General features: G+C 40.9%; 2 protein-coding genes and 2 long non-coding RNA genes across 9 annotated transcripts; all 4 read right to left on the bottom strand.

Moving 5' to 3' along the window:
* Positions 1-4,946: 4,946 nt before the first annotated feature.
* Positions 4,947-5,989, bottom strand: LOC115755951. The gene is made up of 2 exons (XR_004017179.2): positions 5,711-5,989; positions 4,947-5,456 (listed from the first exon to the last, which is right to left on the bottom strand). It is a non-coding gene; the product is annotated as an uncharacterized LOC115755951 (long non-coding RNA).
* Positions 5,990-5,999: 10 nt separating this feature from the next.
* LOC115755868 lies at positions 6,000-9,648 on the bottom strand. 5 transcript variants are annotated; one of them, XM_048280845.1, is made up of 3 exons: positions 7,989-9,646; positions 6,562-7,290; positions 6,000-6,091 (listed from the first exon to the last, which is right to left on the bottom strand). In XM_048280845.1, the coding sequence occupies exon 1, from the start codon at positions 9,248-9,250 to the stop codon at positions 8,147-8,149; it is 1,104 nt and encodes a 367-aa protein (XP_048136802.1). In that variant the 5' UTR covers positions 9,251-9,646; the 3' UTR covers positions 6,000-6,091; positions 6,562-7,290; positions 7,989-8,146. The 5 variants fall into 5 exon arrangements, with proteins under 5 accessions (XP_048136802.1, XP_048136804.1, XP_030551343.1 ...); XM_048280847.1 differs by having other exon boundaries at positions 6,006-7,290; positions 7,989-8,356; positions 8,435-9,648; XM_030695483.2 differs by adding an exon at positions 7,291-7,412 and having other exon boundaries at positions 6,006-6,879.
* A 250-nt stretch (positions 9,649-9,898) lies between these two features.
* On the bottom strand, positions 9,899-13,374 carry LOC115755919 (ubiquinone biosynthesis protein COQ4 homolog, mitochondrial). Of its 2 annotated transcripts, none has more exons than XM_030695524.2 (3): positions 13,258-13,374; positions 11,679-11,881; positions 9,899-10,707 (listed from the first exon to the last, which is right to left on the bottom strand). In XM_030695524.2, exons 2-3 carry the CDS (start codon positions 11,859-11,861, stop codon positions 10,213-10,215), a joined length of 678 nt encoding a protein of 225 aa, XP_030551384.1. In that variant the 5' UTR covers positions 11,862-11,881; positions 13,258-13,374; the 3' UTR covers positions 9,899-10,212. The 2 variants fall into 2 exon arrangements, with proteins under 2 accessions (XP_030551384.1, XP_030551403.1); XM_030695543.1 differs by having other exon boundaries at positions 11,679-11,863; positions 13,258-13,373.
* Positions 13,375-14,111: 737 nt separating this feature from the next.
* Positions 14,112-14,304, bottom strand: LOC125315376. The gene is made up of 2 exons (XR_007198617.1): positions 14,241-14,304; positions 14,112-14,189 (listed from the first exon to the last, which is right to left on the bottom strand). It is a non-coding gene; the product is annotated as an uncharacterized LOC125315376 (long non-coding RNA).
* Positions 14,305-14,327: the final 23 nt, after the last annotated feature.

The following is a 14,327-nucleotide window of genomic DNA, read 5'->3' as shown; positions in this document are numbered from 1 at the left end:
TTTATATTTTTTGTCATGATCAAACCCGTAACTCTGGAATGCTACAAGAAGTTCCTTTGTTGTTTGAGGTTTAGATCGTACAGTAATCACAGATTGATTATTGAAGGTTGTCTCTATTCATGCATTTGTGATTTCTTTCGTAGTAAATTATGAGATACTCTTACTATCTTCTTTTATGCATTTTTAGATTCATTTATACCAATATGATGTTCTTACTAAATAATAAATACAATACGATATGCAAATACTCGACGTTATTACTACGAACGCAATCTAAGTTGATGAGATCATCAGCTTCGAATAATTTTGGTGTGATCAAAGTTTAAGTGAAAATAAAGTTCTCGGTCGAATATCAAGTCTAGACATGCTATAAGCGTTTTCTTTTTCTGGATCGAAGGCATTAATTAGTCTCTGCATGCTACAGTCCTAGTCTAGAGTTTTTTAAAAAAATTTGGGTCTAGACCTAGTCTAGATTAACTTCGTTGCATATATGACAATCCAATACACAGACGAGAGCTTTCGGTTGGATGTTGACACCGCCATCAGAACCTGGGCCCAAATGAAAAGAAGCTAATGGTCAGTATTACACCATGATTATACATAGGGCTTGCAGCGTTAAAAAGTCCCACTCAAAAATTCAAATTATGTGATGAAGAGATGTCATATGAATATAAAGAGCATATATAATCCATTGTCAAGTGATATTTCAATAATCTCTATCACGTTTAAGCCAAATTAGGAGTGGCACGTGAAATTTGATCCCAACGCGTGGAATTTGATTGCTAATGATGGATGCACATTTGCAAAAATGATAGCATTGATTTTGATACCTTATTAGAAAGTCCAACTCAAAAACTTATATTATTAGATAGAAGTAGAACACATAAATATAAAAAGTATGTAGGACCTTATATGAGGTTATATTTCAACAGCCCCCATGGATAGAATGCCTGATGAGCTCACAAATCCTGAGTTTCCTACTAGCAGAATTCTGAGTGACTTACATAGTTGCAAATTTTTTCTCATTTTTGATGTATTTTGTCCTGAGGAATATGTACAAACACACAGCAACTTGCATCATGACGCAGGCCCTACAAGAATTTATCAACTTGCAAGCCCATTCTAGACGTAGCTGCAGATATTTTTCGTTTTCCACATAGCAAAATCATTGTCAATGATGCATCATTCATCATGTCGATCAACTGCTCCGAATTTGTTATTGCCATGTCAAGGTTTGAATTTCTTGCCCCCACCCATCTGTCATTTTGTGTGTAGATGTCGACATGAACCGCCACAGAAATTCTTTGAATTGTTTCAGATCATCTCCGTTTCACTTCCTAATCAGACAGAAACCACACAATGCCTTCACTTTCAGGAAGAGAAACTGTTGCATTCAGTGGTCTTTTACTCTTCATTATTGAAGAAAATGATTGAAAGAGAGCAGGTGTTGTAGGCCACGTTCAGCAGGCCCCTCTTAAAGCCTCTCGCCCAATAACAATTCCGGATCGAAAAGACATCTGCATCAGGCTCCTTTCGGATAAGTGACAGTTTTGCGTGTTGTTTGGTTATCCTTTCTGTGCAACTCACTCTCCTCCTTTCAATTCATAAGCCTATTTTCAAATAAAGGCGATAATTGGGTCTTTTACCAAAATTTGCATGCCCTCTTTGTCAATCTGGGCTCATCCCTACATGGCAGTAGATAATGAAGTGATTGGTAGAAATAGACTCCCCATAGTTCACACAGGTCCCAGATGATGGGATCCAATTCACTATCCACCCCATGCAGTTCAAGAACTTGCTTCTTTACCTCCATTAGGGTTTCATAATCCTTAGGTTAGACAGCACAATCGGTACTTGACATGACGGTCATCATCCACGATCTATGTCCATCACTCTTCAACCAAGAATGCTTCACGGGTCTTTGGGACACCTGCGTTATGTTACGCAAACCCGATCCACGTAAAGCATACCGCCGAGTGAGAAGATATGGCACAGTCCTACATCATGGATCAATAATGCTAGCTAATGCGAAATGACCTCGCGAGACTTGTGAGCTCTCTTCCATGGAATTATCCCTCCCCATCTCTGAGTGGAATGATTTCCAGCTACATGTGAAACAGAGAAACGTCCTTGGCAAAACAAAGTGGAGCTATCAACCAAAGATGGAGACTGGTTCTGGTGCAAAAATTTGGAATGAAGACAAAATAATATATCCCATTAGGTTAGGTTAGACATGAAAAATACAAAGGAAAGGAATGTCCTAATCAACGTGATAGGACGAGTGCTGGAGGGGGGAAAAAATCCACTAGCTAGCCATTGGTGTGGTACTGGTATGGGTCCACTTATATCTGATGATGAGCAAAGCCAAACGTGGACACACGTCCATCAATTGACAACTCACCTTGTTATTGCCTTGCTTTAACATTATCTTTTCGTCTTCGTGTGCCCCTTGTTCTTGTGTCTCCTTTGTATTTTGGGGAGAAGGCACGCGATGTCATTCATCTTTAGCTTGCTGAATCCATGAGCAATGAGCAATGGGGACATCAGGAGACGGAAAAATTACCAAGAAAGTTACAAATTTATTAAAACTGTATCAATTCAGTTCTAAATCCTTTTTTGACCAATCGAGTTCTAAACATTTTGTATTCGTGTCGATTAAATCCATCTAACCAGCGTTGACATGGCAATTTGTTTATATTCTTTTCTTTTCTTTCTTTTTCTTTTTTTTTTCCCTTCTTCTTTCTCTAGCCGATCGCCAATTCGGCAACCGACCAACGGCGAGGGGCACACGAGGTCGGCTTTGCCGTCGCCGGGCGAGCTCGGCCTCATCGGATATGGGCAAGGCTGGCGAGGCTCGGCCTTACCGTTGCTAGGTGAGCTCGGCCTCACCGGTCGTTGCCTTTGGCCGATCACCAATCCAACGACCAGCGGGAGGAAAAAGGAGAATAAAAAAAATTGAAAATTTATTAAAAGTCGATAGGATTGATAGAATTGGCATAAATATAAAAGATTTAGGACTAAATTAATAAAAAAAAAGTTTATAATTAAATTGGAATAATTATAATATATTTAAGACTTTCTTTATAATTTTCCCATGGGGAAAGTGTATGAGATACCGCATAACCTGGTCATCTCCCGTGACCCCGAAAGAAGTGCTGTCGAAGATATCAAGGTTAGTATTGCCAAGAAAAAGTTAGCATCGCCATGTAATATTGCAAGTAGAGTCCAGATGAATATCTGTCGAGGAGTCACGTTGCCACAAACACCATCCCCACAATTGATTGATTGAATTACGAGCTAACAATGACATTAATTGAACAATAAAAATAGATGGCGAATGTCCAATCACGCAAATCTTCAGAGAGATGTTGCATAAAGCTGTAAAATGCCACGCGGATTACCCGCCGTAAAAGCCGTAAAGGAGTCGACCACTTGGCGGATTTACGAAAACTCTTCCTTAGGCTTAGGCAAACTATTCTTTTTCACAGCAAAACATGAAGAGTCGAAAGAGTTCACTTATGTTGAGAGCTTGCGGGTAGAAGAATAACTAAAAGCTGTCCGATCCAATGCAATCTCAATCGCTAATTGTAAACCTACGAAAGGAATAGCTAAGAAAAGCACGTTGGCCCGTTGGAGTTCCTATTAGTTAGTTTTTCTTGCATAAGCTAATTCGAAAGTACATGTTTCGTCTTGAGGAAAAACCCTACGAGTTCAACGTTCCCTCATCTTTGTCGATTGTTCGTTAGTATATGCAATTAGAGATTATTTAAAAACCTCGGGCATCGCACTGAAACTTTGGCAAGTTTATAGGTAATTTTGGGTCGCTTCTCTTGCTCTAAACACTTGTTATGGTTCAACTTAAATAATTGTATGGGCCACTGAATCTTGCGTAATTCAATCGTATGAACTGTTCTTCCTACGTAACTCTCCAATACTAGGTTTCTTCCCATCCAAAATCTCCTTTTTTGGACATTGTTTGAGGCTGGTACAAAATATATAATTGAAAAAAAAATTGCTTGCCCTACATGCTTCTGCTGTTTCTGCTGCACTAATTAGTAATTTCCAACCATCCATTGTTTCGAAAGTGGTTATGCCATTTTAATCTCACTAGGCTAAGCTGTTCATTGCTCATGAAATTTCAACTTTATGTCATCGTGATTTGATGAGCGTTTTGAGTTGAAGAGCCCTATCATTTCGCCATCCATCATTACCTTTGATTTCTCTAACCTCCACTGGACCACTGCCATATCAAAAAGGAGGTTTGGAATCTCCAATCAAAAAACAGCAAAGTGGGAAAAGTGGAGTAAAGTTGTATTTTCTTTTAAGAGCCTTACAGTTTCATTGTGACGTACTAACTGAAAGGTTTTTATTTAGTTTCACCGCTCTTTATTATTTAGCTCATACGTTATCAATTACTAGCAATAACGTGGCCGGATACGACCCGGACATTTTTGGGATGCTCCTAATACCAACGAATGGCAAGTCACGACCAAGAAGTATTGTAGTCTCTCTCAGATAGGTCCGGAAAGGAGAAGGAAGGCTGGAACAAAACAATTAGAATTAGGCTCGGTCAATTGAAATGTGTTTGTCTAATTCCTTTTCAGACGGAGAAAATGGAAATTTGAAACTCCAATGATGTCAAGGGCCATGCTACCCCACTTTTTTGGAATCTAATTTCATCAAAGCCTGACAATTATTCTTCTTGAGGGATAATAGAATGTCCCTTTATCAGTGGAAACAGAAGCATCATGCGCTCTCTTCTTTCTTTGGGGAAGAGGGACAAAGCACCAGCTTCTCATCATGGTCTCAAGTCCACTTCCATGTCTCCAACTAGTTTCTGAAGGCGACCGTGTGCATCTTTAACAAATAAAGTCGAAACCTTCTTCTCTCACCTTTTCATTTCCTCCTATACAGCCCCCAGTAACAAATAAAAGGAAATGGATCTATTTCCAAATTACTCATATAATAAGTAACAAAAAGAAGACAAGTATAATTAGCATATCTCTTATAACTTCTCATTTCATTTAGTTCCTTATGCATGAAACCACCCAATTTCTTCCCGTGGACAACCACCATATTTCGCACATGCAAGTAGCGCGTGCACTGCCGTGTCACTAGTCTCTCTCCACTTCAGGAATGTGCAGCATACCTGATGGCCGCTGGGCGTGATTTAAGATCCGATCATTGCAATGCAAAGGGGCATTCAAGGACTGGTACTGCTGGTCTCCATCCATTCTCGCACGGTGGGGTTCTATTTTCCAATTCCTTATGTTATGCATGAGAACCTGATGATGGACATTGGAGGGAGAAGGTCATCTATATTTCTTTTTTTCCTGGAAGATCTTCCAAATTCACCAGCACATTGTCACATTCCAGATCAAAATGCAGAATACTCTTTATTTTGCAACAGTGCAGCATCCATTTCAATTATGAGCCCCTCTCGGCAGTCTAGACACCTAAAGACTATGCAGGTTAGAGGCTGGACATAAGCAGAACAGAAAAGAAGGAACAAACCGTTGAATGAAGTGAACTAGCAAGATGACATGCTTATTGTTCCAAGACAATTAAATTTCTTTGTTGTTGTGGCTAACGATAAATTTCTATCCTTTTAAGTTCTCGTATCCAATCATGCCGATTGTAACAACTATAAAAGAAAATTATTGAATCAATGCATCATAAAATCTGAAAAATTATCCGCTGGAGATGATACTTATCCTTGTGGAGTAAAACATGACTCACAGAACCATCGACCATAAATTCTGCAATTGTGGCTAAGGTTTCTCCAGGCCCATCTTGCACAACTCATAAAATGCCACGACATTCACATGATGAAGCTTCGATATCTAAAAAGCAAGAATGAGCATAGTTAGGCAATGGATAGAACATTAGAGATGCATAAAAGCTGGACACAATGATAAGAAAGGGGGCAAGAAACGGAGAAGCAGTAAGCTCAAAAGTACAGAGACATTCTGGTTGCACGCATATAGTACCCAGAGACATTCCAGCTTCGAAGATCAATCTGTGAAGCAACTTTTCTTTATCCGCTTGATAGAAACATCTGTCCCTCTCCATTTCCCATGATAAACAGATCCTGAATTTACCAAACACAGTTCTCTAAGCTCTTCATGTCCTTTGTTCTTTATCACCAATCAAGAGCATGTGGAGTGGTCACCCCAAAGGACGAAAAAAAAAAATTGGCAAAACAAAATCTGGGGAACAGAAGTCAAAAAAGAAAAATTCCATAGGAGAACATCCGGCAAAGAAATGATGAATGCCTGAACCGTGACAATCCACGCAAGCTTAGTGGCAGTGTCACCAGAGCAATAGATGTAAACCGTATACTACCTTAAGTAATTTTGAAAAGATGAAGCATGCAGAGACCAAGCGTGTCATGTCTATGCGAGCTATTACTAGACCTTGTCCCAGATGCTATGGATGTCGGTACAGGCTGTACAATGTGTTCTTATCAAAGACGCCAGTGCCATAATTTTCACATTTACATTACGGTATGACGAAAGGGATCCACCACCATCAAGTATGGTATTGGCAATTCGGGCTTACCTACTGTCCCAATTCTGAAGAGAGCTAATGTCAAAAGCTTTCCCGATAAGATTCTGCAGGCAGATCCATATTTCGTACTTCTTAACTTCCTATAACCACCGCATTTCTCCAAAGAACACAACCTGGTTAACCTTAGGACCACATGAGTCTGCGGGAACTTGGAGGACAACAAAATTTTGGCTTCTCGTCATAAAAAATTCTAAAGGCAAAAAGGAATTGATTTAAAGGGGGAACAACAGTCTGGCCAAAGATGAACAACCTGTATTAAGACCAATAATTCTTGGATTTTTTTTCCACCTACCCATTGTTCCTAATTACCTAGTGAAAAGAAAAAGGATCGGATTGGAACCCATATCTCTGGAAAAATCCCCATCATATCAGAGGGGTAGCAGGACTAGCTCCAGGTCAATTGTCAGCCACGAGGCACGCAAAAGCTCTAACGTCACGAGGATACAGGATTTTGCGGCAGACCAAAATCATCATGGGAGACTAAAAAGCTTCAGTGGTAAAATTGCTTATCCAAGCATCATAACTGCAGAGTGCTCATATCAATAATCCTGTAGAAGATCGATCTTTGCAACTAAATCAAATTGCAAACCTTCATCATTCTTAAGTTCGGAAATTCCGTGGGTAAAGAGATGGGTCAGTAGCAGATACTTCGGGCTACTCTTTATGGCCGTTTCCAAGCAAAAATATGGGGGAATCAACATTGGCTCTATGGAGATTTACCTGCCTCAAGAGATGAGATTTATCATCACCTTGTCGAGCTTTTCAACCTCAGAAGGAAAAACAGGATGATCCTGGTCCGTAAGATAAGTATCCATTCTCCTATATTCTTATTGTGCCAGCTTCTGATCGTAAGACAAATGCTTAGTTTCATGGTTTTCCCTATTCAAGCTCACGCCAGCCCCATCTTTACACAGATGAGTAGAACCAAATGAATTTTCGAACTCCTAAGTTAAATCATCAAAGGAAAAAAAAAGGGCAAAACAGCAGAGCAGACAATCACTTAGAACAGGATGACAAAATCCAAGAAACACACGTGTTAGCAAACACAAACAAGCAACATTCGAACTGGAGGCAATGACTTTCCGGTTGTAAATGGAATCACAAATCTAGTGAGCACATGTAACTACACAGTTGGACAATTGCTACCACTAATATTCAGATAGATTAGGACGAAGTCAAGTGCAGATAGTAAGCCCCAGAATAATGAGAAAACTAGGAAAAATCCTAGACATCACAGCAAAGTTATAGCCTTGTCAATGGTAACAAACCAAGGTACATGAATTGCTACAGAGAAATGCGAAGCTGAAATCGAGAGAGAAGGAGCAGGTCATTCCCATCAAAATGACCTAAAAAAAATCTGCCTATGATCTGCTTAAATTGTAATCAATTTGGACATTCTATGGAAAAGTGAAAGAGACCTGTGTATTGGCAATCAAGAGATGCAGTGTACAGTGCGCTTTCCACATTTCATTTTTAGAGCTCCATTTTAAACTAATTAAATAATGAGTATTTGGTATCTCTGTGTAAGTGACACTCTCTCAAGTCTCCAGTTCGCTGGCATCAAAATCGAAATCCTTCAGAAAGGGAATCCTTTGGTATAGTTCTTCTTCGAGGCTTCAGCCAATCGCTTGACACCTTTGACAGTGTTGTAGAACTCCATCAACTCATTGGCAACATCTCCCGTGTGACACCCAACAAATGCTTTTAAGAATCTGCTCTCAGTCATCCTGAGAGCCCTGAAGACACTAGGGCCTTGGATTTGAGGAGAGAGACCCATGTCTTGAATCTTGGCAGCGAGAAGAACACGCGGCCTCAGCACGTTCTCCAAATTACAGTGCAAGAGAAATGGGTGTTCGAAAACTACCTTTGCAGGGAGCTTCATGATTCCTAGAATGAAAGTCATGTTCCTTTGGATCTTATCAATGGAGAAGGTGAGCATAAAAGGAGAGCGACCGAATAGACGCAACACCTCCTCCTCTGAGAACCCAAACTTCTCCAAATTAGCCACCTTTTCACGGATTGTGGTCAGCCTGGAGACGGCCATGATGGTCACCACATATTTATAAGACTTGGAGTTCTGGGGAACCCCAGTCCTGCGAATGTAATCCAGCTTTTCATTCTCCAAAGAAGTACGGGGTATCAAAGTCGGGCGAGACATGAGCATGGGAACCAAGTCGACCTTGCTAACGCCCATCTTCTCATACAGGTCGACAGTGGCCTTAATCCTGCCGGGGAAATCGTAGGTGAGGATGGAAGGGTTGCGAACGATGGCCCTGCGGAGGACTTCTTTGGAGCCGTAGAGGGAGATGAAGTACTGGAGGCGGTCCTCGAGGTGGTTGTCGATGCGGCAACTGAGGAAGCGAGGGCGGCAGTGGATGACCTTGACGAGGTCGGGACCGGTGATGCCCACGTCGGTCAGTATTTGGAGCTTCAAGCGAAGCTGAGCGAGGTTGGCCCCGCGGAGAGAAGGGCGGCGGGAGAACAGTTTGGAGATGTCATCGTCGCTGCAGCCCCATTGGCGGAGCAAATCGGCAGAGTCTTGAGGCGGCTCTTCCTTCAGACAAAGGGTCGAACAGGTGGCGGGCGCGGGGAGGAGAGAGAAGGAAAGAGAAGCGGCGAGGGAGAGGATTCTGGGGAAATCACACACGGAGCGTGTAGGGAGGCGGAACAGGGATCTCATGAGTCGGAGGGAAGTGAAGACAGCTTGGAGCTTGAAATTGGGAGAGGCAGCGCCGCGGGAGCGGCTTCTACCTCTTCTGCTTGAAAGAGCAAACGCGAATGAATGAACGAACGAACGAAAGGGATGGATCTGGGCCTTTGCCTGACGTTTCAGATTGATTCGAACGATAGAAACAATCTGGGATCACCACTACAAGCAAAAAATGGGCCACTGAATCGAATAGGGAGCAAAACAAGACGACGAACCTTCTCCGACCTATGAAAATCTTTTGGCGCCAACCAAACCTTCCCGCTCGAACTGCATATTAATGTCCCACAAAACAGCCTTTTAAGTCGTTTCGTTGCTCACGTTTGGGGAGGTGTGATTTCACTTCAGCAAAGCAGGGGACATTGCATATCATTTCCTCACACACAAATTTTCAGGGAAAGGTCCAAAAAATAAACCATATACTTTCGTCACTGTTCGATATGGTTCTCGAATTTTTAATTTTGGTTCAGTTTCGTCGTAGACCATCCCAGTATTCCTTGCAAAAAGTTCCCTACTTTTACGTGACTGTTTCACTTCGATGTGTGTTCTGCTTTCGTTTTCCATCCGCGGTCAGTGCTCCGTCAACAGTTGGCAAGAAGATTGAAGTACATACAAAGGTTCTTCGAAAAAATTCCTTACTATTCTCATTTTGGATTCGATAACGGTACAAGAGTAGAAGGAGAAGATACACAGACAAGAAAGTGCAGCCTTTGGGTCATAGTCCTGTACAAAGTGAAAGGCGCACCCAGATTGCAATGCAGAAGAGGGAAACGGACCGCAGTTCCTAATAACGATAGACCTCAGGTTTAGTTTTCTGTCAAAACAACAAAAGCACAAGGTGATTCAGAGAGTGGAGGGGAACAGAATCTCCAGTCTGTGCCGACACGTCTGTAGATGTCGATGCGGTGAGAATTGCAGAAAGTTCAGACAGCACTTTATTTAGGTGCAGCGGGTGCAGGAACTATTCCCCATCTCCTTCGAACGTCTTCCAAATCCTCGCGGAAGTGCCGTTCATAATATAGACACATGAGGTCCGTGCACCTCATACCCGCCTGAACTGCCCATGGGAAGTAATGCTGGAAGAATAAAGCCCTTTGCTTCTCATTGAATCTTGCCGTGCCTCCTAAAACAGATAGGAGGCACATAGGCAGGTACATCTGCTCGAACTCTATCACCTTAAGAGCTGACTCGCCTATTAAATTAGTTGGGAGACCAAACAAAGTGTGCCAAAAGTCGTGCACCTCTCGAGCCCGCATGGCCACATATGCCAATTCATCAGTCTCCATGAACCTCACAGGTGGCCGGTCATCCGGAGAAAAGTTCCTGGATCCCATAAACCTGGCATATGCAGCACCAAATGTGTTCTCTGGTAGGTCCCATGCATGACTGACCTCATTCGATATTACTCGTGGTCGTTCCAATAGAATTGCCTGCCAGAACAGGATTTTATCTATTTGCAGTTCAGAAAATGAAAGGCAGACTCAATCAAATATACAATGTCTCGAGAAGCATGAAACTCTCAACACTGGATGGCTTGGTACTAAGCTGTAGGAAGTAATGTTTAAGATGACGATACATACATATCACTAACTTCGAGGATCCCGTTTGATTTTCTTAGTAAGCTAGGTGCCCAATATAAACAAAAGATCATTTGTCCTGAACATGGGGTTAGTCACTGGCCAGCTCATGCAATGGACAAAATGCAGAGCAGACGCGTCAGACATACTAGACTTACTAGTCCCCAGAGAATAATGCAGGTTGTGCTCCAACAAAAATGCTACTGAGTTCAGTTTTAACAGAAGTTGCAGAGGTAAGTGCGAAGTTCCAGTGTCAATTGAGAAAGAAAACACAATGACCTTTCGTTTCCGGCCGGATGCCCTCCAAGACTTAGACATTTTTAGTCAGACACACTAATGCCGAAAAGACATATCATTTCTACATGACTGTGATAAGTAAAATTTCAGAATGTTGGAAAGTTGCACCTCAACACAGAGCAGCACAAGTTCAGCATGTCTAGAACTAGGTATGCTTAGACATCTGAAGAGTACAGTGCAAAAATCATGTAAAGAATCTCCAACAGTTTTCTCCTGGCACTTTACGTTTGCAAAATGCTAAAGTCGTTCAACATAAGGGACAGCAAGAGCAAGCCAAAAAAATTAGTCACCGAAGACGAGACAAATAAAACTCGAGATATCTGGATCACTAGCTTGCGACTAGTTATCTATAATTAACCAATTAATAGTTTCCCACCAAAATACTGCACATCCCCATGTCCAATGTCAGACTCACAAGTAATCGGTCATGTATAATAATTTGTTCTTTCACATATTAATATATAAAACCACAATACATATACTCAAAAGTGGGAAAAAGAAAAATTAGGATGAATTAAGAAACTTACTCTGCCTTCTGAACTCCTCTTCATCCTCTCAAGGACTCTCTCAAAAGCAGGCTTCCCAGTCGTCTCACCAAGAGCCGCAATAAGATCTGCTCTTCGAGGGTCAAGCAATGCACCCACGGCCGAACCTACAGCCACTGCTGCTTGCTGCCACCTATTGAGGCGGATGCGAGCACCTCCTATCATGACTATATCGCTCTAATTATCTAACAATCCAATGACAAATAAAAACTCATTTATATGATCCAAAACCTCAGAAAATGTGGACAATGATGCTCGGAAGAACACAAGATACACCAACAAGGACATACTTTCTAACTGGTGCCGCCACTAAAAAAACAATAGATCAACAGATTCAAAACTGAGGCAGCCACACTACATGTATAAACAATATAAGATGCCACAACATCCAACTTGACAGATCTAAAAAGATAAATCAAAGTGCCAGTGAACCCTTCAATCTAATATACAAGAATATCAAATACGTGACTGCAATTTTAGTCTACATTAATTGTCATTTTTCGCAAAAAAAAAAAGATACCTTCCGTGAAGAAATTAACTACTTGCGATTCACGTTGGCTTGTGGAAAGGAAAAGCTGCTCCAAGGAGTCAAACTAGAAAAAAGTAGTTACACTAAGAGACTAGAAGAAGGTAATAGTAGGAAAAAGAAGCGCAATTTGGCTCACGGGAAGAAGAAGCTAACCCATTGTGATCTATTGTCTGATTCACATCGATACAGCATAAAAGTACTAGAAACCAGAGATGCCCTACAGGTTAATATCACTGAGATCTTCTGTCATCCAATAGAAATCAATCTACTTGGAGCTACAATTTTTGTATTGAAACATCCAAACTTTTAACTCCAGGAAGTGATTACCAGCTCTTTCTACTTACCCTATAATCCATATTTCAAATTTCAGATGTCTACAAACTAAAATATATAAGCATATGCTTAACATCTTCAAACAAATTTCCTGCAAAATGCCCATGAAGAATTTAAGCCAGACAAGGCCATACACCTCTACAAGAATATGAGGCAATGTTATGGAGATTCGAGACAAAACCAAACGGGCATGCAGTGACTGTTCTCCCACCCTCAGAGGGTCTACAGCTAAACCACGCATCCCCTCAGCCAAGAAATTTGTGTAATAAATAAAAAGGAAAGAAATTTATGTATCCGCAAAATACATATGTTAAAGTATAGGAATCCAATGAAAAGGAGGCTAACGAAAATGAAGAGCTTCACTCTACAAGACGAGCACCGCAAAGCGCGCATTGCAGCCTCATTCTCTCCTCTCGAGCAATCATGCCGACCTTACAAACACATTGAACCTTCAGATAAAAAAAATATGAAAACCAATGTTTGAAATTCCAGCAAAGTATGGTACTTTCGAAGTTCACTAGACACAATTCGCCGACGAACAATTCAAATTCGCGAACGAACAAATCGATCTGAATCTGAACAGAAGGAAACATCAGAAACGGGTCCAAAGAGACCCATTGCCATCTACAGGAGCGAGAAAGTCTCGTGCATATACGAAGCAAAAAGAGGACAAATGGGGGAGAGAGAGAGGGTGGTTACCTACAGTCGATCTCGTCGGCGACGTAGAAGGAGGAGGCCGGTGCGGTCGTCTGCGGCGGTTCGTAGAGCGGAGGAGGCGAATCGCTCAACAAATGGGGAAGATGGGGATGACTATACATCTTTCCTTTTTTTTTTTTGGGTCAAGGGGGATGACTATATTTACGTCTTATACTCGTTTATCGTAACTAGAAGGTTTTTAACTTTTTACCATTTTGAGACATATAAGAACCACGTAAAATAAGATTTTTTTTACCGAAAAAAAATAAGAGTTTCTGACATGATAGAGCGTACCCAAACATTTTACCTCCTAGAACACAGCGACGACCATTACTGAAAATATTCTTATAATTCTTGAGAAGACTTTTTAGTTTTGTTTGCCATTTTTCCCAAATCGAATGCATTTTCACTATACTTAGGATACATTGAAACCATTGTATTAGGTAAAGAGGATAATAATTTCAATTTGGGTATCAACTATTCAGTACAAACTTGCGATTTCAAGACTCTCCGTACCTTGTAACAGAGCCCATGAGCACAAGTCAACTCATGAGCAAGGTTCAAGTTAGAGACCACGTAAAAGAGAGCCAAGCACGAGAAGACAACCAATGAAAATTGGTTTTGCTATGATTGACATACGATAACAAACATGATCAGCAAAAGTTTAGATTTTGCAATTTGCGGCAATATGTAGGTTTTTCATATGTGAGATATATTGATTATGGAAGGAGAATTTTGTCATATTTTATTTACATGAATCGTTTTGCTATATATAAGACATATTTACTGCAAACTAAGAAATTTTTTTTTTTTTTACTAAAATAAGATCCAATTTAATCTATTGAAAAGGCTATCCAGATCAAATATACATATATATTCATTCAGCTTCAGCATACTTTCCCCGTGAAACTGGTCCGCAACAAATTCTTCCCACCCTGATAGACGCATCCCGTTTTGCAAGTGAAAATGGAAATTTGAAATATTACTTTCGTGCTGCCTTTTGCATAAAAACGTCAAATAATTAAATAACAAATCCCACATAAATACATAAATTTCTCGATGTTCCTTAGGAT

The sequence above is a fragment of the Rhodamnia argentea genome, chromosome 6, assembly GCF_020921035.1.
Source record: "Rhodamnia argentea isolate NSW1041297 chromosome 6, ASM2092103v1, whole genome shotgun sequence".
In the NCBI taxonomy this organism is placed as follows: Eukaryota; Viridiplantae; Streptophyta; class Magnoliopsida; order Myrtales; family Myrtaceae; genus Rhodamnia; species Rhodamnia argentea.
Note: the sequence above shows the minus strand (reverse complement) of the source record. Positions and strands in the feature narration are given on the sequence as shown.